Genomic DNA, 22,712 nt, shown 5'->3' with positions numbered 1-22,712 from the left:
CGCTGCCACTGTTCTTACGGCCAATCATATGGGAAGCTAGGAGGGCCATTTGGTCTTGGCCTCAAGCTCAGTGGAGCCTCAAATTTAGACATGTTAATTTTTTGGCATTTGATAAGTTTCACAACTTGTTTCTGTGTGTATCCTTATCAAAATTGACACACACTCTCAGTTAAGAGCTGAAAAAGTAAGCAAATAAGAGATGTGGTTTTGTAAATGACTTAATTTGTTTTTGTTTTTTTTTTGCTATGGCTAGGGGCCACAAAAGCTGGAAGTGGCTTGGGCCTTCTGACTGTTCCACCCCAGACACTGCAGCAGGTTGAAGTCAAAGAAGTCACAGGTCCATTAAACACACAGAATTTGAATCTTCCATGACACAGTTGGTCATTGTCTTCTCATTCATCCATCTACTGTAGGATGTCAGTATGGGCTATTTTGGTTCAGTGCTCAATCTCTTTAGCTTAGCAAAGGCAAGGTTTAAGAAATTACTTCATTACAGGTTTCAGATATGTGAACAGGGAACAAATTTTTAATAATGGACTCTTTAGTCTAGCGGACAAAGATATGACGTGATCCAATACCTGGAAGCTGAAGTAGATGAATTCAGACTGGAAATAAGGCATAGATTTTTAAAAGTGATGGTAATTAAGCATTGTAACAATTTACTTCTTTCCTGATCATCTTTAAATCAAGAATGAAATTTTTTTTCTAAACAGTCTTGGAATAATTTTGGGAAGCTCTATGGCCTGTCTTACACAAGAGATCAGACTAAATGATCACAGTGGTTCCATCTGGCCTTAGAATCTATGGTCCAAATTTACAAACGATGAACTGATGCACAGAGAAATTAAATGACTTGCCCGAGGTCATTCAGGAAGCCTATGGTAGAACAAGGTAGACAACCAGTTCCAAGCTAGTGCCCTAAGTAGGGAATCATCTTCCTGTCTTGTAGTACCAGAACAAGAGGACACTCAATAAAATTAAAAGGCAGCAAATTAAAAACTGATGTACACTTTTATAGAGTATATCACTAACCAATAGCAACCTTGGCATCTAGTTGTCACTGAGTCCAAGAGTTTAATAGGATTCAGAAAAGGACTGGACACTTGTAATAGTAACAAGGATATTTGCAGTGATTTTGGTTAAAATAAAAATGTATAAGGCAAATCAACCCTCATGCTTCAGGGCAGAGGGCAACTACTATCCATCTGGAGATAGGAAGAAATTTCCCCAATGGCAGTTATTGCATGGATATCCATCATGGAATTTCTCTCTGTGATGCTTCTGTTACTAAACTACTAGTTGAGGCAGGATATTGGGCTACATGTGTTGGTGTAATATTACAGAGGGACAATTGGACGACTAGACAATATTGGTCTTATCTGTGGTGATTTCTCTGTTTCTGTTCAGAATTGAACTCTACAGTGTAAGCTTTCTAGGGCTCTGTCCAATTTACTTTTAAGGCTCCCACCCCTTCCCTTGGGAGATGATTTCATAACCTAGGAATTCTCACAGGAGGAATCTATTCCTGGCAGTCTGACTAAACCTTCTGCTCAGATTCACCCCATTCCTCATCCTATCCCATTGCATCACTCTGAGTAGATCCTCCCTCCTTGGAATTTGCTCCCTCTGGAATGGTGTTAGGCTTTCACAAGCTCTGACATTGGCTGGGTGAGCTGCACAGATGATTGGACATGTTCTTCTCATTCATTCATTTATGAAATGTCAGTTTGGTTCATTCTAAAATGCACATGAATTTTGCAAAAAGCTGTGACCTGCTGTGATCTCAAGGAGGGCCTGTTTTCAGTAACACGGTCTGTCTGTCACTTGTATCCCACAGGAAGAGCCAAAAAGCAAATCCAAAGTCTGTGCCAATGTTTTCTGTGGTGCTGGGAGGGAATGTGCAGTGACAGAGAAAGGGGAGCCCACCTGCCTCTGCATTGAGGTAAGTCATAGAGCAGCTCTCAGATGCCTGGCCTCGTGGGAAGAGGGGACTTCAAAGGGGTCAGGTGGATCAAAATAAAATATACAAATACTCAAACACTAGAGCTTCAGTAGGGGTTGTTCTTGAGCAGCCCCCGACTAATATGTGCCTTTCAGTCTACAAACCCTTTCCCCCAGCTCTTCCCTGCCAATTCCTCTTTCCTACTCACACACAGTCTCTCTCTGCTTCTGTCACCCACTCTGACACTATCCTCCCAGAGAACCAGCACTGGCTCCTTGCCCTGCCACAGTCTGGTGCTCTCCTCTGGTGCAGAGGAAGCGCATTGCGGCAGAGGGATACTGACCCATGCCATGCAGTGCCAGTGTAGCTGTGCTCCCTTTACCCTTGCCGTTTACCCCAGAGTATCAGGCTGTTCCGGAGGAGCTAGCTGGAGCACTCCTCTGGTGGGAAGGGGTTGGTGGGGTATCAGCACACACTTAGACTGCTGGGGTAAGGTGCACGTGCTCTCAGCAAGCCTGCTGTTACCATAGCCAGTCTGCATGAGTTACAGAAACCAACAGTAAATTCATTTTTGAAATAAAAAAAACCTCTGCAGATAAGGTGAGATGGGCTTTGAAAGAAGGCATGGTTTTAGGGACACAGAACCTATCCGCTTCACTGTTCTCTCCACTACAAAAAATGTGCTCTTACATCAATGGAACACTGGTTTTTAAATAACCCCTCAATTGAAACTATAAAGGGCGCGGTCCATAGTCTATGCAGACTGAAGGATGCCTACTACTACTACTACCTCTTGCCCCCACCCCCACATGAAAGAAGATGTCAGCAAAGGTTGGTTACCTTTTTCTAAGCTAAGAGAAACACATAAAGAAACCCTCAGCCCAGAAAGCAGCAATGCAGAATTCCTTCACTTTAAATAATCTGCTTTCTCGCTTCCAGACAAACCCCCTGGTTCTCAACTGTGAGCTTTCCTTCAGTTCTGCAGCAGAAAACTAGAGATGGTGTCTGTAGTGAGACAGAGCCACTCAGAGAAAGACTTACATGCACACAAAGTCTCTCAGACACAGCTTTGTTCACACACACAACATGCAAACTCACACACATCCAGAAGCAGAGACAAACATGTTAGTGATTAACCTCTGTGTTCTTTACTAAATCTGCTTTCATTAAGTCATCTCTATTGTGGGAGTGCATTGTGCCGGGTAAACAGATGTGGGCAAGGGGTCCCCGTTTTACAGACCACTCTGCTCCTGCACAATATCTTACAGGTTCTGGGTGGTTATTCTCTCTCAGTCTCTGCTTGTGCAATGTGCCCATGAACTGGACTGACAATGAGACTTACATATTGCCCTCCCCCTCCAGCCATCCTGGAACCTGTGGAGATGGGCAAAGCTCTTTTCTTTCTGGATCTTTTTCAGCAATGCAAACCTCACAAGAGGCCTGTGTGTGGCAGTAATGGCAAGACATACCTGAACCACTGTGAGCTGCACCGTGATGCCTGTCTGACTGGCTCCAAGATCCAGGTGGACTATGATGGTTACTGTAAAGGTAAAGCCAGCCGTGGGAGCTTTGGATATACTGTCACTCAAACAAGACCACCTGGAGAGGAGGTGCTGTGGAGAAGAAAGCCATCTTGTGCCTTCTGTTCCCAAATGAGGATCACAAATGAGGTCTAGGGGCACTCATAACATGGCTCCCAGCTGCCTCTCTCTTCCAGCAAGCAACAGAATCAGCATGCCCTTTCCATCCACCAAGATTCAGATCCACTAAATGTTGTGGTGAATTGACCTGTTCCTAAGCCCTTGCTCTGACAGAACTCTTGCTGATTTCAGGAGCTACTATTCGCTCTAGGATTTTGCCATGATAGGTGTGGCTCCTGGGCTCCTGGCCAGTTGCCCATATGGTCCTCTGTGCCACACAGTGTGGGTGCTCCTGAGCCACAATAAATCTGTGCCTGTGTCCCATGTGTTCTGACACCACCTGTACAAACTAGGGACAAGAGGGGTCCAGGCCTTTCAAAGGACTCACACTCTATGGTAATGCTGATCTGTTAAAGGAGCAGCTCAAAAAAGGAATACAAGGAAATGTGGTAGGGAGCACAGCCCAGAACAACCTGATATCCTTCCTGCTGAGGTAAGCCCCACCATCACCAAAGGTGCCCTGTCACTAGATGTTAAGAGGTCTTCACAGGCTGCAAATGCATAGAGCTGTATCCATCTCCACTCACTCCCATTTGTTCCCAGTGAGGATGAGTCTAATGTAACTTCATCAGAAGTGTCAGGACCTAAATGAAATAGTGCAAATTCCTGCTCAGTAATGTCCTTTTCCCATGTTTCCACTAACAGAGAAGAAGTCTGAAAATCCAGCTGCAAGCCCAGGTAAGAAATCATCTTGTCCTCTGCCATACCTGACAGCTCTGAATCTTCCCAGGATATTTGCCTTGTGGAAGAATGAGCAGTTTGACAGGGAACTACACAGCTTTATGGTGGAATGAATAGAAGAACATGCCTCTTCTCAGAGTGGGGACAGAATTTACCTGCAGACTTGTGCATTATGGAGACTGCACCTGCCCAAGCAACAGAGAACTTGAGAGGTACAATATAGTGAGCATAGAACTGGGAACCAGCAGCTTTCATGGCTGTTCGTAGCTCTGATACTGCTTCCCTCAATGACCTTGTTCAAGACACTTCACATTTCTGCACCTTCAGCTTCTCTGTAAACTGGGGCTGATGACACTACTAATGGTGGTAAATCACTATGACTATTGATAAATTTAGGTGCTAATAATAGTAAAAACAGTTGCTTATGTTTGTTATTAGATTGAAGATAGGGTATAAAATTGACTATGCAAAACTGGTCCTGACCTGTTCTGTTCATTCCCTCTGAAGCCCTGGCATTGGTCACTACTGGAAGACGGGAAGCTGGGCTAGATGGACCATTGGTGTGACCCAATGTGATTGTTCTTATGTTCTTCCTCCATAGATGGCTTGTCTGGGTATAGCAGAGTCCAAGCTGGTGCCTCTACTGACTGAAATATGCTCTGACTGCTTTTTATTCCTTTTCATTCCTGTTAGCCATGCAGAGCTCTGTGTTGGTGAGGTAACACCTTTTTAATGGACCAACTTCTGTTGGTGAGAGATGAGCTTTTGAGCTGACACGCAGGTCTTCTTCAGGTCTGAGAGAGTAATCACAGGGTGTGTTTATACAGCAAAGACAAATTCGCAGTTGGCCCATGCCAGCTGGCTGGGGAGCACAGGGCTTGGGCTGCAGAGCTGTTCCATTGCACTGTAAACATCTGTGCTGGGGCTGAATCCCAAGCTTTGGGATGCTTCCCGCTTGGTCCTAGAGCCTTGCGCTCTAGCCTGAGCCCAGAAATCCACACAGCAATGGAACAGCCCCTTAGCCCGAGTCTCATGAGCCTGAGTTGGCTGTCAAAGGCCAGGTGCAGGTTTTTCTTTTCTGTGTAGATATACACGCAACGTCACCACTAAAGAAAGTGGAACAACATTTTTTTTTAGCATAAGAAGTTAACACACATTTCACAAAGTTAATGGTGAGGGTTTGCCACCATTCCCAGCCCTTTTTTTCCTCCTCATCCACCTCCTGCCCCCATGACTGGAGAGATGTTAATTGGCCACTTTACTTGAATGGTCCTTTGAAATATGTGTAAACTATTTGTGCTAGCTAATCTATCCCACCGTGTATTTAGCTGTGCCTGAGTACATTTCCCAGGTCTGAGGGCAAGTATACATTACAAAATTAAGTCAGCCTAACTTATGTCAACATGCAGCCACTGCACTAATTGAACTGGTTTTACATGTCCACACTAAGCTCATTATGTTGGTGGTGTGTGTCCCCACCAGAACCACTTGCACCAATTTCACTGCCAGCGTGGAACATTGTGGGATGGCTTCTGAAAAGCCACAACAGCTGACGTAAGCAACACAATGGTTACACTGACACTTCTTCAACCTAGCTACATCAACCTACACTTCTGGAACAGGGGAAATTAGTGAGTCATGTAGTGGGTGAGTTATATCGCTGGGAGCTGCTTTATCTCAACCCAACTCTCTAGTGTAAACCAGGCCTGAGTGGGAAAGAGTTCTGCAAGGCTTGAAAGCTTGTCTCACTCACCAATAGCAGTTTGTCTATTACAAGACATTACCTCTCCCACCTTATGTCTCTAATATTCTGGGACCAACATGGCTGCAGCAATGCTGCATGAACTCTGTAGGGAGCCTTGGTAAAGGGAGCTGGATTCTACTGAGGCAGCAGCAGCAGAATTGTTATTAAAGTTCCTATTGCTGAGTCTTTAGTGTGAGCAGAACAGATGCAGGCTGCTCAGCTGACCTTTGGTCAGGGATCCTGGTGATGATGCACAAGATGAAAAGAACTCAGTTGGCTCTCAGGATCCAGGATCCAGGCTGAGTTGATGGTGTTGATAACTAAAGAAGCCATCCTGTTCCGCAAGCATGTTTGATGTGGAGTCAGACACAGTAAACATGCAGTCTGAGGTCCCATTTTTGTGCAGATGCATCCAAAGTATGTTTCAAGGTTGGCTAGATTATTGCATTGTTAACACAGGGCAGTGTGTTTTGTAGACAGCTCACTGAACTGAGAGTCAGGAGACCTGGATTTTCTTCCACCAACTTGCAGTGTGACTTTTGGCAAGTTACAGAACCTTCCTCAACCTGTTTCGTCTCCACGTTTTGTTTGGTCTTTCTGTCCTGCAAGCTGTTCAGAACATGGGCTGTCTTTTACGTCTTGGGGCATGTCCATGACCTCACAGTGACCAAGGGTTTACAGCTGACTTTCAGAACTGCAGCTACAGTGTCCCTGTCTGTCTGGTTAGTAGAGGTATACTGTGCAACCCCAAAGACTAGAGCCTTAGGGCCAGATCCTCAGCCGGGGTAAACTGTCACAGCTCCACTGATTTCAGTGGAGCTGTGACAGTCTATACAAGTTGAGGGGCTTGCCCTTAATTTTTCTTTTTTAAATAAAATATCAGATTCTGGCACATATGACTGCAGCCACGAGGGGAGGATAGTGGCTTAGCAAACAAGTCCAGTTGGATCCCTGGTGAGCACTGACTCTCTTCCTTTTTTATGCAGTGCATTGTAGCTGTAATGGACATAGTAGAGAGGCCAGGGACTTGTTGGACCCTGGAGACTGAAATCCCCTCTCCTTCCTCAAAAGATTGGCTCCTCAAGTTCAGTGCTGAGGGTCACCGGCAGAGAGTGTAATGGGGGAAGTTTGGTCAGCCCAGACTGTCCCTACACTGTAGATGGAGATATTTATTCTCCCCAGGGCTGCCAGTCTGGTGCCTTTCGCCAGTGCTGAATCCGTTTGCTCTTTGCAGGCGTGGAGATTAGGGAAGCTAGTGCAGGATGGTCAGCCACCTTCCCTCCACCACCTGGGTGTTCTTTCAGCCCCTTGGAGGATAACATTGTGTCTGACCAGAGAGGAGTCAGCTGTGGCTCCTTCTTGGTCATCTTCCACACACATCTTGAGCAAGAAGGAGAGGCAGTCACTGCAGCAAAGGGGATTGAGAAGTTTGTCATTACCATTCTTCTGCCTTTCCAGTGGGTGGCACCCTCATCCCAAACATTACTCCCCTCTCTGTACCTTCAGCTTGGTTTGGAGATTGCTGGTCTCCCTTTCACACCTCTCATGTGACAATGGGAAACTCATGTCACTTGTAACTAGGGTTTGGTTTCTCAACTGTTTCTTTATTGTTTGTTTATGGTCTTCCAGTCATATTTCTTTTCCACTCATTCTTTCTTTTTCTCACTCACCCTCTCTTCCGTTTCTTCCTCGGCAGTTGTCTGCTACCAATCTGACCGGGACGAGCTCCGGCGCCACATTATCCAGTGGCTGGAAGCTAAGATCATCCCAGATGGCTGGTTCTCAAAGGGTAGCAACTACACCCAAGTCTTGGGCGAGTATTTCAAGGTAAAGCAATGTGGGGCAGCGCTACCAATGAACTCTCATTTCCTGCTCCACACAGTTACACAGTTGCTGCTGTCACTCTTCAGTGACATGTCACACATGTACAGTAAATGCTTTCCTATCCAGCATTCTGTCATCCAGAACTCTCAGATAACTGGCATTTTAACCATAAGTACATTTTAGTTACATTTTCCAGAAGTAAAATATAGTGAAAGTAAATACAGCAAATACGCTATAAGTTCACAGTGTACAATACTACTGTTGTTGGTAGATAAAGTACTCTGCATGCATTTTTGTTTGTTTCTTGATATCTAATCTTGTTTTTCTTTAGTGTTATTTGACTATCCAGCAACCTCCTGGTCTGGGGGCTGCTGGATACGAAGGAGTTTACTGTAGTCAGTGAAGTTCCTGCACTGTGATTGGGGCCAGAGCATTTCGGGCAGCTCTTACGTAATGCAAGGGGTGACCAAATACACGTCTATGGGCTGCCTGCAGCAGCATCTTCCCCCTACCCACCCCCCGGCCATGGCCCCTCTGCTTGCCTTTCTTATCCCTTATTGGAGGTACAGGGGCCACTCTCAAACTACGTAATACATTAGGGGGTGGGCGGGTCCTGAATGTTATGTGTTTGTTTTAGTGGGATAAAGTGTTACAAGGGGCGGGTGGGTCTTGAAAACCACCCAAAATTATGTTCTGTAATTTATGGGCAGGCCCACAAGAGCCCGTACAGCTGAGAAGCAGCAAAAAGCTGACTCCGCTTTGAGGAGTGCTTCTGGCTCCAGCTGGCAGCAGAGCTGTCTTGTCCATAGGATGTGGTGGGGCAGCCACCCCAGGCCCTGTGCTTTCGGGGGCCCTGTGTTGGCTGCCCCACCTTGTCCTATGGATGGGAGGTGTAGGATTATCTGGAGCAGGTGGCAGGGCAGAAGCTGCAGCAGATTGCCTCCTCCCCAGCTTCCCTTTCCCCTTGCCTCCCCCTTCACCACACACAGTGCACAGCCATGGCTTCCTGGCCCACTGAGCCTTGCTTCTCCCCAGCTGGGAGGCCTCCACTCCTAGCCTCCAACAGAGAAGCAGGGCTCAGCTGGCCAGGAGGCCACAGCTGAGTACTGCACGCTGAATGTGGCTGGGGGGTAGGGGGAAGAGATCCACTGCAGCTTCTGCCCTGCTGCCTGCTCCAATTAATCCCTTGAGGGGGGCAAGGTGGCAGTGGAGCAGGGCCTTTGGTACAATGAGGAGTGCCTGGGGCACTGGGTGCAGGGGTTGCCCCAGGCCCCACCCCCATTGAGGCAGCCCTGTCTGGCAGACATGCCCTGGAGTCAGAGGAGAAGCATGGACCTGAGTTGGGAAGAGAAGGAGGGGACAGATCGTGGAGCAGGAGGGGAGGAGGGAATGCAAAGGGAAGATGGAGGAAAAAGAAGAAGAGGATGTAAGTGCTGAGACTTCAGAGAAAACAACTGAGTAGGGTGGGGCACGTGGAAGGAGGCGCAGGGAAGGTGGCGCAAGGAAGAACCTGGGGATGTTGGGGTGGTCCTAGCCCTTTGCCCCAGTTCAGATTGGGATGGGTGGCTTGTGGGGGGGGGGGTTCCTCGGGAGCCCAGTCTCAAAAGATAGATGCCTTGATGTGGCAAGAACTTGGCTCAAATCCCAAACCCTATAGAGAGAGAATAACCTCTTCCACGTCCCAGTCTTTTCATGCTGCGCTTTCCTTGGAGTCAATAAACTGCCCGTGCCCCTCCCCCAGCCCTGCATAACTGGCAGATCACACACTCCCTGCTTCCTTCTGCCGCACTCAGCACTTCTCCCCATCATCTCACATTCCTGATAAAGACTTCCTAATGCCCTGACCAGCGCCTGGGGGAAGTGGGGGACCAGGTGGTTTAAATAAGGAGGTGTTGATGGTAAAGATTAATGGTGTCTGACAGGAGTTAGCTCTGAAATTTGCCATGGCAATGGGAGCCCTGCTGAGACCCGAGAAGCCAGCCACCGCTGCTCTGCAAGCTCTCTGCCATTATAGCCATTAACAATGGTGCCTTTCCTGGGAGCCCTCTAGTGATTTACTGCCTCAGCTTGCCCATGGGCACCTGCCGTTGCCCCAAACGATCATGTGACCTGCAGAGTAGAGCTACACAATCCCTCCCCACTACAAACACCCGGTCTCCAGCTGCCTCCTGCAGGGGCTGCTCTGTGCCACAGGCTGTGATGTATTTTCCAGCATCATCTGTGTGCTCATTGCACCAATGTCAGCGCTGTGAGGAGTACCCCCCTGCTGTGAGTCTAATGAAAACCAGTGTCAGCAGGACAGAGGCAAACCCGCTCCTGCTTGGTTGATTGAGCATCTCACGGTTTTCCCTTTGTCTGCTGATTGCAGCCTTAGGTTGGAGAATACTCCTGTGGCAAAGCCATTGCCTTTCTCAGCCCAAAAGCTAAATCTTTTCCATTCCTCTCCCACTCCTGCTCCTCCTCACCCTCCCAGTTTATCCTGGCATTTAATGGCCTCCACCAGGTAATAACCATTCCACAAGGGCTTTACAGTATTGTGGGCTGAAATTCAGTCTGTGTAAGTACTGGGTGGTAACAGGGGTGTGACGAGTCATTCATGATTAATGGTGGCAGAGACTGTGTAAATATTCCTACATTGCTTGACAAATGTACTTCAACACTGACCTGTAGACATTTTACTGTAGCAATGGGAACCTCATCCAGCATTGGCCAATGCCCTCACTCCTGCCCTGCAGCCCACCATCATCCCCTGTCTGTTCCGGCCCTGGACTCCCCACACAGCTCAGCCAATGCCCCTCACTTCTTCCTTGAAGTTGTTCCTCTTCCCCTCCCCATGCTGTTGGGTTCCTCAAGGTGTCTGGCCAGTCTCACTCAGTCCTGGCCAGGTAACCAGTTAGGGCATTAAGCCATTTCCTAATGAGCCCCCATCTTGCGAGCTTCATTAGTGTGACCCAGGTGTGGGACATGAGCCGCCAAAGCCTAAACTTGCAAAGAGATTTGTGTCAAGTGCTGTTGGGTGTCTTGATCCCAGAGGGGGACCTTGGGGATGGTGGGGAAGGACTTGCAGGGCTAAACAAATAGAAGTTCACTCAATATGGTTCTGTGAAAACTGAGGTCTGCTTTGTAAACAAGGCTGAGGAGGAGATGTGGTATTCAGAGCCCATGGAGCTAGAGACGCATTAGCATGGCATCAGAACAAAAAAGCAGTAAATTTAAAGATTAACAAAATAATTTATTAGGTGAGTTGTCATGGGACAGACCCACTTCTTCAGACCATAGCCATACCCCATGTAGTTGATGGATCTCCATTCCAAATGGCTAAATGTAGTGCCTTGCATGTTGAGTAGTAACAGAGAGAAAGCTGTGCTCGTCTATATACGATCAAAATAAAAAAGCAGTAAAGTAGCACTTTAAAGTCCTGAAGAAGTGGGTCTGTCCCACGAAAACTCACCTAATAAATTATTTTGTTAGTCTTTAAAGTGCTACTTTACTGCTTTTTTGTTTTGATCGTATATAGACTAGCACAGCTCTCTCTCTGTTACTATTAGCATGATGGTTATGCACTGGCTGCAATGAGGATAATAATTTTCCTTGTCCTACCACTTTCCATTGGGGATCTCAAAGCAATCTATAGGCAGTAGCGAATGGAGCCTCAGGACACTAGTAGGAACATGAGGGCCATGTCTACACTACCCCAGATCTTTGAAATGGCCACGCAAATGGCCATTTAGAAGATTACTAATGAGGCGCTGAAATGCATATTCAGCATCTAATTAGAATGCCACTGGCCGCGGCTCTTTGAAATTGCTGCTTTTCGCTGCTGCACAGCTCATCCAGACGGGGTCCTTTTCAACAGCACCCCGCCAACTTTGAAACCCCCTTAGTCCTGTCAGCAGATAATTTTCGGGAAGAAGCGGGAAGACTCCTTGGGGCCACGCTTCTACATGCCATTTTGGAGTCTGGAACAGCATCTTCCAGACTCCAAATCATGTGACCTTATGCTAATGAGGCACCAGGAATTTACATTCATGCCTCATTAGCATATCATGTGTAGAAACAGCTGCAGAGTACTGCACAGTGCTGTGTATTAGTAAATCAAGCTGAGTAACAGTTTCTGGACATCTAGTTCATTTGATGGAAATTTCCATTTGGGGGGACCAGAAGCTGTTCAGAAATTTGACATAGATAGTTTCAGATGTTCACAAAATAGCCAGAGAAGGAAAAACAATAAATGGTACTGCAGCTGCTGGTACTTTCCCCTTCTCCATCACCTTTATCCCAGCAAGAAGGGCACTCACTTGGGCTGTGGAGGACATAGATGTGAATTCTTGCTCTAGAGCAGACCCAAAGGGGTTTTTCAATTCACAGAAAATTCTGAACCAATTTCAGATTCCATTCAACTCAAATCAAACTAGGTTCTTCCAATTTATTAAAATTGCCACTGTGCCAGAGAATCATTCACCTGGCTCCACTGTCAAGTATTTTTGGAAAAGGGATCCAGACAAAGCCTCGGCGCTATCTTAGCTCTCTTCTCCCCCCTGCAGCGCTTCGAGGGTGAGGATTCTCGCCTGGACTCCAGTGAATTCCTGAAGTTTGTAGAACAGAATGAAACTGCCATCAACATCCCCACCTATGTTGACCAAGAGACTAACAAGCTACTCAGGTAACCTGAGGCCTGAAAGCAAGCAGGAGGGGTGGCAGGTGTGAAGGAAGAACTAACTGCCTTAGTCAAACAACCTTTGAAAATTGATACTCAAATTGGCAAGAGAATTCAGACCAACCCTAGTGTTTTACAGATCTAGTCCTCCTTGCTTTGACAAAATGCCTGAAATTCAAACAAAATGTTCAGGATTAAGCATTTAACCTGTCTTGAAATTTTATTCCCGAAAATTGAAGAACAAATGCACTTTCAGTTTGACTCAAAAGGAAACATGTTCTAATTTCTTTCAGACTTGCCAGAAAAATAAAAAAATCTATTCTGGTCCCATTTCTACTTGGGATGCTCATGGGAGGCAGAAGCTCACAGCCATACCTCCATCCTTCAGTGAAACTAGCAGTAAAATAGCATGGATAAGCCTGAGCTGGATATTTGCTTCTGCTACTAACTTCTTTAGAATAACCCTCATTCCCTACCTTTCCACAGCAAAGCAGCAATTGGAGCCCATTTCTCCTTTGTTGTGTGTGGTAGATTTTTTTTACAGCAGTCACTTTCCTGGCCTGGCTTCCATGCTCTCTGCCCAGTGCTTAGTTGTCCAGCTCCCTGCATCAGGAAGAGCTGCGGTCGTAGTAGAGGCAGCACCCTGAGCCCCATGCCCATTGTGTCTGCTTCTTTTCAGGGGACTCTGTGTGGATGCCCTCATTGAGCTGTCTGATGAGAATGCTGACTGGAAACTCAGCTTCAATGAGTTCCTCAAGTGCCTCAACCCATCCTTCAACCCGCCAGAGAAAAGTATGATCTTCAATCCTGTACCGGGGGCTGATGTGGGCTCCAGAAAGCTGGGAGAGAATAGAAGGGCGCAGAGCCAGATGCAAGAGGCAGGCACTTCATGTCTTGTCCACTACACCTCACTCCTGCCCTGCAGCTCCCCACACCCCCGCTATTCCAGCCCTGGGCTCCCCATACAGATCTGGCCTCCTCTGATATTGGGGTCTATGGAATGGAGGTGTCAGAAAGACAGATCAGTGGGGAATGTATGTTTGCATGATCAGGTGAGGGGTTCAGCAGTAGGGAGATGGATTGTTGGAGAAGGGTTGCATGTCTGAACAAATGAGGAGGCGGGGCACTGGGAAGGCCTCAGTCCAGAGAAAAGCCTTGCTTTGGCTTTCAGTTAATAGATCCCATCCCTGACAAGCTTCTTGTGTTAAATTTACAAGTTACCTGGAAACAGCTCAGAGTTCTAAGAATTGAACATCATCTAGCAGCTGAATTAATTGTATCAGTAGGGATTATGCTCACCAGTAGGCCAAGAGGGACTGGGTTCATGTCCTGCAGTGGGGCTCAATGATGATGCTGTTGGTAGAACAGTAAATTGAACTCCCTTATTCCTGCTCCGTAGAGTGGGAAGTCTGACATCCCACAAGCACTCCTTGAAAATGCTGTCAGTGGTTCCTCTTGACAGGCTGCCTGGGAGTGATAAATAGAGGCTTTGGCGGTCACTGTACTGCCTCACTCACAAGTGCTTTGCGGAGACATGAGGAAACCAGAGAACTGCCCAAACTTTGACAGGTAGAACAACAGGGGTCCCTTTCAGGTTGTCATCCAGTGTGCTGGTCAAGCCACTGATGTCCATATTCCTGCCCTCTGGGGCTCTCCACCACCATGTCCTGTTGAGCCAAAAGCTCTGGTTTCCACCAGTCCAGGCACAGAGTTGGGGTTATTGCTTCCTAGCAGAGCAGCAAAGATGCTGAACCAGCTCAGCTCTTGAAGGGATCAGCGAGCAATAAGATAAGCAATAAGATAAGTGAGCCAGCAGCGCCCAGGAACACAGCATCCAAAAGGGACCAAAGCCCCAAATAAATCTGCCCTGCTCCGTGTACAAGTATTATACAGAAAAAGCTTATAGATTTGCCTTGTTTATCAATGAAAGAGAGAGAGACACAGTGGTTGCTTTTTCTACCCCCCGTAACAAGTGTTTACACTGGGCTTGCTAGTAAACAAAAGTGCTTTTATTAAGTATAAAATGTAGGAGTTAAGTCACTGCAAATAAAAACAGATCAAAGTAAGTTACTAAGTTTAAATAAACATAACACACCAGCAAAGTTTATTACACTATGGGAAGTTGTTACAAGGTGTATTTCTCTCCCTGTTCATATCTGAGGCCCAAAAATTTTTCTGACATGGGTGCAATACCTTTGCCTTTGCCTTTACTCTTTCAGGACAGTTCTTTGTTTGCAGATCTACTCCTATATATCCGCTTAGGGTGGGGAGTCAATTTCAAAAGCCAGCTGAAGACAAAAGACTGTTTTTCATTTGTTAAAAAGACTTTCACCGTAGTGGGAAACCTTTGTTTAGCACTCCCCATCCTTCTGGGAAAATACCAGATTCAAGATGGCCTGGCCACATGTCTTTGTAGGACCAAACTCAGTTTGGGCTTACAAGAAAAAACAAAACCATTTACAAGTCGTTGACTTGATCACCCAGCCATTCAGTTACTAAAGTATCCATAAAGTATATTATCCATATAGTATATTTACTAGAATACCTGGACTAATACAACAGATTCCCACTAAATAGTTCTGACTTCACATACTAGAAAGCTACATACACAAAAATAGAATAAACACGTTCAGGGGATCACAGGTTATATTGAATGATAGGTTATATAACCTGTTTTGCGTAACGCATCTTTGGCTACGTCTACACAAGCCCCAAACTTCGAAATGGCCACGCAAATGGCCATTTCGAAGTTTACTAATGAAGCGCTGAAATGCATACTCAGCGCTTCATTAGCATGCGGGCGGCCGCAGCACTTCGAAATTGACGCACCTCGCCGCCGCGCGTCTCATCCCGACGGGGCTCCTTTTCGAAAGGACCCCACCTGCTTCGAAGTCCCAAGTCCCCATGGGAATAAGGGGACTTCGAAGTAGGCGGGGTCCTTTCGAAAAGGAGCCCCGTCGGCACAAGACGCGGCGGCGAGGCGTGTCAATTTTGAAGTGCTGCAGCCGCCCGCATGCTAATGAAGCGCTGAGTATGCATTTCAGCGCTTCATTAGTAAACTTCGAAATGGCTATTTGCGTGGCCATTTCGAAGTTTGGGGCTTATGTAGACACGGCCTTTGAGTTACACACATTCATAGTCATAAGTCGATTTTCATAAAGCATGGGGGGGTGGGGCTGTGTATCTGCCCTGCACATCAATGCAAATTCCTCTTGTTCTTGCTCCTTCTAGAATGTGCCCTTGAAGATGAAACCTATGAGGATGGAGCTGAGACCCAAGTAGAGTGTAACCGCTGTGTCTGTGCCTGTGGGAACTGGGTGTGCACTGCCATGACCTGTGAGGGTGCGTATAACATGCAAAGGGCAGGGGCCTTTTGGGAGTTACAGAGGAAGTTTTATCTTCTGTTTTCAGGGCAGTGGATTTTCAGAGCATGTAACTTCTATCCACAGTCACTGTAAGACCTTGAGCAAGTTGCTTGCCCACTATGTGCCTCTGTGTCCCCAGCTTCTGTGAAATAGGGATTATTGTCCTGCCTTATTCCAGAGAGGGTTTAGGGGACTTAATTCATTACTGTTAGAAAAGTGCCTTGAGAGCCTTCAAATAAAAGCTCTTAACAAAGGGAAAAGAATTATTATTTATGTGAAGGGAAATATCCTTTATAATGAAACTTGACTGAGCATCCATTTCTTGTCCATTGAGGTAGCTCCTCATATTAATTTCAGGCTCTGACAGCAGTGCTACAGATGGGGAAGCTCTAGTGGGTTTGTGAATTGGGTGCATTGCATCAGGTGAATCAGCTCACTTCACAGGGTTCATTGTGCATTTGGAAACCAATTGATCCCCCTGGGTAAGACCTTGGGAAATGCTTTATTCTCATGATAAACAGCTGGGCTCACCCTTGCAACACTTGCTCCCGCATTCTATTGACGTCTGTCCTCATTAGCCATCTGTTTCTTAAGAACACATTAGCTCATAAGAGTGTCAGTAGCATGGCAGCTCCCACTGAAAGCAACCCCAGCACTGTGGACAGATGTGGAGGCAGAAAGCAGTGACAAGTGTTCACAGGATTACTTCAGAAATTTATCTGGTGACACACAGTAGAACCCCCGAAATGGGTTCATTACAGTGAACAATTTCCTTTTGCCCCTCATAACAGGCATTCCTAATTCAGAGAAGATGCTCTTTGAATACTAACGCTGTTGCTCAGAGAGCTGTGGGTCCTATTTTCTTATTAGGGAGGCCTATGGTTTTGGGTGGCTGGGAGAGAGACTACTGATACCTGCTGGCTGCAAGACACCCAGCATGGCCACCTAGCATGGATCACTGAAGTAGAGAGAGAAGGTGCATAGCATACAGTGGGCTAACAATCTGCACACTTTCTGCCTGTACCATAGCTATGGTGGGACCCAAGGCTGCTGATGTCAGACTAGAATGGCACAAGAGTCAGGCAGACATGAATGCCAATAAGTGAGCAAAAGGTATCTCCATGAAGTGGAATTAAGTATCATTGGCTTTTGGTACATTCCCTGAGACAGGCTATGAATAAGCAGATGTGCCAATTAATTAGAGTGTGTCATGTGTATTTCTGTCTGTGCAACATTTATTTACCAGTGAAGGGCTATGTCCACACTAGCCCCCAACTTCGAAATGGCTACGCAAACGGCCATTTCGAAGTTTACTAATGAAGTGCTGAAATTCATATTCAGCGCTTCATTAGCCTGTGGGCGGCTGCGGCACTTCGAAATTGACGTGCCTCGCCGCCGCGCGGCTCATCCCAACGGGGCTCCTTTTCGAAAGGACCCTGCCTACTTCAAAGTCCCCTTATTCCCATCAGCTCATGGGAATAAGGGGACTTCGAAGTAGGTGGGGTCCTTTCAAAAAGGAGCCCCGTTGGGACGAGCCGTGTGGTGGCGAGGTGAGTCAATTTCGAAGTGCCGCAGCCGCCCGCATGCTAATGAAGCGCTGAATATGCATTTCAGCGCTTCATTAGTAAACTTCGAAATGGGCATTTGCGTGGCCATTTTGAAGTTTGGGGCTAGTGTAGACACGGCCAAGGTATTGGAACTAACCTCTAGCTTTCCTTTTAAATAATCAGCAGGGAGGGCAGAGCCTAGTTCATTTCTGATTAATTTGTTTTTTACTCTTGGGGGAGTTGCATGGATGCACACTTCATGTACCCCGGGCTTGGACAGACTCATCCCTCTTTCTTGACAGCAAATAGTCTCAGAGAGATTAGCCATGTTAGTCTGTAGCTTCACAAAACAAAGCGAGCAGTTCTGTACCCCCTTAAAGACTAACAATTTATTTATAAGTAATGCGCTTTCCTGGATACACTTTTGGGATGTAGCTTCCTGTCTTCCCTCTGTCTTTCGTACTGCTGGACTGCTTGCTTTGTTTCTTGACAGCAAAGAACTCACCAGCTCTCAGTTCTCTGACAAAGCAAGCCCCAGGAAACCTAAGATCTGTTGTGGCATGACACAGGCTGGGCTCACCCAGCCTCTCTCCTGCTCTCCATCCTCCACTGGAAGCTGTTCTACCACTGTCATTGCTCTACACGTCACTTGTGTTTGCAGGAAAGAATGAGAAGCTGCCAGTGGGTGGACAGCAACCTGAGAAGGAGCTGACTGAAGAAGAGCTGGTCAGGTACATTCAAGAACTGCAAAAGCATCAGGTAATGATGGAATGTCTTTGTCTGGTGTAGAAATTTATTCTTGCTAGGGACCTTCTTCCTCTGTATCAGATATTTCCTGGCAAAGAAGAGGGTGCACTGGCTTGTGAGAAAGAGAACCTCCCTGTCTCCCCTTGTGATGTCCCTCGGCATTCTCCTGGAGGGGCTATTTGAGGGAGGTAGTTTCAGAGATGCGGGTGGGAAGCTGGGCTCACTGCTGCCTGTGTTGTATTGTCCTGTGGAGAAACAAAAGCCTTCAGCCTGCTGGCACCTCTCTCCATGGTAATGTGGAACTGCAGGCCCTTAATCTAACACTCACCTCTCTCTGCAGGAGACAGCTGAGAAGACCAAGCGAGTGAGCACCAAAGAGATGTAAGGGGCCTCCTCACTGGAGAAGCCCCAGGGACAGGCCAGATCTGCTTCCCTGTCCTTCAGTGCCGATCTCAGTATGCACAAGTGTCTGCTACAGTCGCCCAGTCACAGATATTTACGTTGTTTAGCAATGATGTTTTTATTTTGTTTTTAATAAAGGAAGTGGGGGGGGGAGTGCAGCCCATGTGTTTGGGGGCATCACTGCAGGGGGCTAGTAAGGGCAGGAGGGTATTACAGCAGCCTCCAGGAAACCTCTCACAGAGGACGTCTTTGCCACAGTCCAGGACAAGGGCTTGTTGAGGCAATGGACAGGGATTTCTGTGCCAAAAGTAGAACCTGATGAAGGGGGAGATGAGTGCTGGGGGTGGACTGCAGGGGGTTAACACCTGGGAATCTTCCCATTCCTCGGATTTAATGTACACCTCCCATAGCAGTAGGATTGCGTAAGGGAAAGTTCTGTGGCTGAGCATACGTCCTTGTGGGGCACCATCAGCGTGGAATGTGGCTTCATGTCATCACCTTCCTATCTTTCTTCTGCCTTTCTGCCTTCTCCCAAACCCCTTCTCGTCTTTCTCTCCTTTCCTCACCCTCCTTGTCCACCTGGCACTGTTCTCCCGCCTTTAGCTTCTCTGGGGCTCACCTCAGGCACTTCCCCTATCTTTTTTGGCTACTGGAGATCCTAGTGAGTTGGCCAGCATACTCCTCCCAGCGTGCAGCCAGCCGGCCAATCCTTAGCCACTCCTATGATGCCTTGTGAGCTCCAAAGTCACACCATTCCCTGGGATGTCCTCCTAGCCCCCTATCTCTCCAGCCCCCTTCAAAAGGTGCTACATTGTAGTATTTTCTTTTATCACCTTCACTGCTGACTCCTTTTCCTTTTAGGACTTTATTTTCTAGGGTAGTAACTGAAATTTTGTATTTTTAGGCAGTAGCTTTAGATATTTCAAGAAAGCAAAACCATTGCAATTGAAAGTGCTGTAGTTTCTGTGCACAATTTGCATTTGCCTGCATGTACAATCAGCACAACAGCTTCTAAGCCCAAAGCTTAAGGGCACGTCTCAGTTTGGTGCTGCAGTGTCCCTCACAGCACAAAGGGACAGGATTTGGTATGGTAAATATAAAGGGGACTTTTTGCTGAGGCTGCTGGACACAGGCTGACCCTGTAGTTCTTTCTCTGGTTGTCTAATTTGCAGATTCTCACAGGCTGTGCTGCCAGGTTTTATTGCACAAGGTCTCCCTAAGCCACATGAGTGCGTGGAAGACAGTGTAGGCTACAGTAAACAAGGGACAGAGGAACTAGCCCAATATTTAGTTTGCTTTCTAGCTAGCCTTTTTTAATGTATCTGTCACCTGTCACCTGGGGTCTGAGCGATCATCTCTCTGCCTCTGTCCCATTTGAGGGTAAATCAGCCAGAATATCTTTGGTCTGTATTCTGAGGTTCCACCTGAACTGTGTTAGGATCACAGATCTGTGCATGTCCCCAGACGCAGCCTATCGGGCCTGTGTGTTCAGGTCAGTCCCTCTGTGATCATTGTAGTTTCCCTTTTCTTTTGGCCACTTTTGTTTTCTGTGAGCACTGGGCCTAGTAACAACTGTGATACTCTTTGAGGAAATTACATTTTTGTCAGCAGCCCACTTCCCTCAAGCCCAATGGGTTTCCTGTTATATTCAACTTTACTTCATGCACACACACATGTATTGCCATGTCTCTGTGCCAGTCCTGGCCTGATGCCCATTTCCAGTCCTTCTGCTTAGGCTGAGTCAAGATGATTTTAGCTTCAGTCTTCTCCCTGTGAACAGACTGAATGATCATCACCCACAGTCCCTACTGATTACTCAAGTAAACACCCATCTCAGTAAGGCCTCAAAATGCTTTCCAGGCACAGAAAGGGAAGAGTTAGTCCTTAAAGAGTGTAGGGAGAGAAGAAAGCTTGAATTCTGGTACTGTTATCTCCTCCTGTTGTTTTGTTTTGATGTTGCTGCTGTCTCTGTATGATAGGGACTTCAGAGAGCCAGAGCCAGACTGTGTAACTCAGTCTATGGTTATCTCCATTGACTTCCGTGACTGTAGATTTCTACCAGTGGGAAATCAGAATCAGCCCCCAGTGCTTTGAGGCTTTGGACTAATAAGTCAATGAGCTGATTCTGCCCTCGTATTGGTGTAAATCAGGAGCAATATCGATGGCATTACACTAGGTTTGTACTGGTGCAGGTGAGAAGTGAATGAGGCCCTAGAACTAGGTGGGGGAAAGGGAGATCCCAGTTTGAGGGAAAAAAAGCAGTGCTACTCTCAGAATTCAGAGTGAAATCATTTTTGTTGCCTCTTGACCTTTGAGTGGTTCCAGAGGAATTGGTAGGTGAAGCGAAGGGAGTGCATGATGGATGTCCCCCCATTTTTCCCTCCTACTCCATAAATGGACGTATGGAGCACACTGGGTCTGGAGTCACTGTTACACTGTTTTAATTCTTTGCCTTAGTCTGAAATAGCAAACACAGCTCCCACCTCCTTTCTTACCACCTGCCAGCACAGACCACTTGCCTCATTAAAGTGCCTTAGGGAAAATGCAACAACATGCCTTAAAAAGGAAACATTTCCATCACTGAGAAGAACAGCTCATTTTCCAACCAGTAAATCTCAGAGAGGGAAGAGTCAACTCAGGAGCTGAGCATGGACCAGGCTGAAGGCTTTGTGCAGCGTACAGAGATATATAATAGGGCCTGTGATACCACTCCAGTGTACTGCTAGTGGATAGGCTGTAAAGATTGCAGTTCCCAGCATACAAGGCAGTTAGGTTGCTTGGGTGAACATAGAGCATTGAATGCCGTGGTCTCCAGCTTCCACAGGGGGACCCTAGTAAAACTGTAGACACAACTACATGAAACAACTCACCCAGATCCAGACAGACATCAATTTGCTCTGGTTTATGAAAAATGCCTGACAAGCCATGAGAGTGACCCTCAGTGAGGCAAAGTCTGGGCATATGAGATTTCACTTCCATGCAGAGCAAAGCAAGACAACTGGGGCATAGTTAATTGTCCTCTGTAGAGACACAGCGGCCTCATATAGAGCCTTTTCATTTCTTTTGTGTTTCCCAAGAAGAAAAAAAATCATGGTTTCTACGGCTATGGTATCCAAATGGTGCATGAGGACCTCTCAAGTGGAAGGGTGTGGCCACAGTATGTTTTGTAATGAATCCATAGGGTGAGGGGTAAAGGACCATATCAAACAGTAGGCTTTTCTGTCTCTAGCTCTTTGGGTGTGATCTGGCCTGTGAGTCAGGGAAAAGCTGAGCTCCTAAAAGAGTTCTCTGGGATATTCACTGTGGAGCCTGCAAGGAGCAGGGAAAACTTTTTTTTTACAAAAGCCAACACAAACTAACCCCTTCTCTGTTTCCCTTGTGTATGTGTGTGAAATTTATCAGTATTCTATAGGTTTCATTAGTGCACTTATTTTACTTGGTTTTGTATTTTTGGGCGGGAGGGAGGTGGATGTAACTGCCAAATAAACAAAACAAAATCATAATGACTCATCTGTTCATTTTCTTTTTTATAAGACAAAAGTAGAATCTAGCTTTAGGATTTCTGAGCTCCCTCATCCTTACATTCTCTCTTCCTTTCCCAGCAATAAAAGTAATAGTGCATCTGCGTTCATACAAGGCTCAAAGCACTTTACAATGTGGATCCCTTGTTATCCCATGTCATAAATGGGGAAAGTGAGGCATGCAAAGGAAGGAGTTTGAGCTTGTTGATGCAGAAAAACAGGGCTAGAAAAGGGAATACAATCTAGAATTCCTGAGTCCTAATTATATGTTCTAATCATTAGTTCTTCTTGCTGCTGCCTCCCAATCTTCTTGTCAGTTACCATTGCAATGTCAAAAAAAGTCAGCAAATTTCTCACCAGGGTGTGTTTGTAGGATACTAGGAATGATGGGGCCTAGCTGGGGTGTGACCACAATATACATATTTTGTGAAAATTCAAGAGTCCCCTTCTCCACATAATATGGGTGGAGGGGTTGGGCAGACCAAACACATGGCCAAAGGGCATATGCTTTTTAATCCTGGCACACTGCTTCAGTGCTGTGTTTGGAAGATTACAAAAGACTTCCTGCCATTCCTCAGAGGT

General features: G+C 46.6%; 1 protein-coding gene across 1 annotated transcript in view; it reads left to right on the top strand.

Moving 5' to 3' along the window:
* The window catches only part of FSTL1 (follistatin like 1), a 99,960-nt gene extending 77,848 nt beyond the window's left edge, over positions 1–22,112 (top strand). Inside the window, exons 3-11 of the mRNA XM_075000648.1 lie at positions 1,838–1,942; positions 3,361–3,490; positions 4,288–4,320; positions 7,764–7,894; positions 12,436–12,554; positions 13,228–13,340; positions 15,780–15,890; positions 18,122–18,219; positions 18,548–22,112. Of these exons, the coding sequence (XP_074856749.1) occupies positions 1,838–1,942; positions 3,361–3,490; positions 4,288–4,320; positions 7,764–7,894; positions 12,436–12,554; positions 13,228–13,340; positions 15,780–15,890; positions 18,122–18,219; positions 18,548–18,592 (885 nt within the window). The 3' untranslated portion in view covers positions 18,593–22,112. The remainder of the gene's footprint in view (positions 1–1,837; positions 1,943–3,360; positions 3,491–4,287; positions 4,321–7,763; positions 7,895–12,435; positions 12,555–13,227; positions 13,341–15,779; positions 15,891–18,121; positions 18,220–18,547) is intronic.
* The last annotated feature ends 600 nt before the right edge of the window (positions 22,113–22,712 follow it).

The sequence above is a fragment of the Carettochelys insculpta genome, chromosome 1 (genome assembly GCF_033958435.1).
Source record: "Carettochelys insculpta isolate YL-2023 chromosome 1, ASM3395843v1, whole genome shotgun sequence".
Classification (NCBI taxonomy): domain Eukaryota; kingdom Metazoa; phylum Chordata; order Testudines; family Carettochelyidae; genus Carettochelys; species Carettochelys insculpta.
The sequence above is the reverse complement of the archived record's forward strand: the minus strand, read 5'-3'. Positions and strand labels throughout refer to the sequence as shown.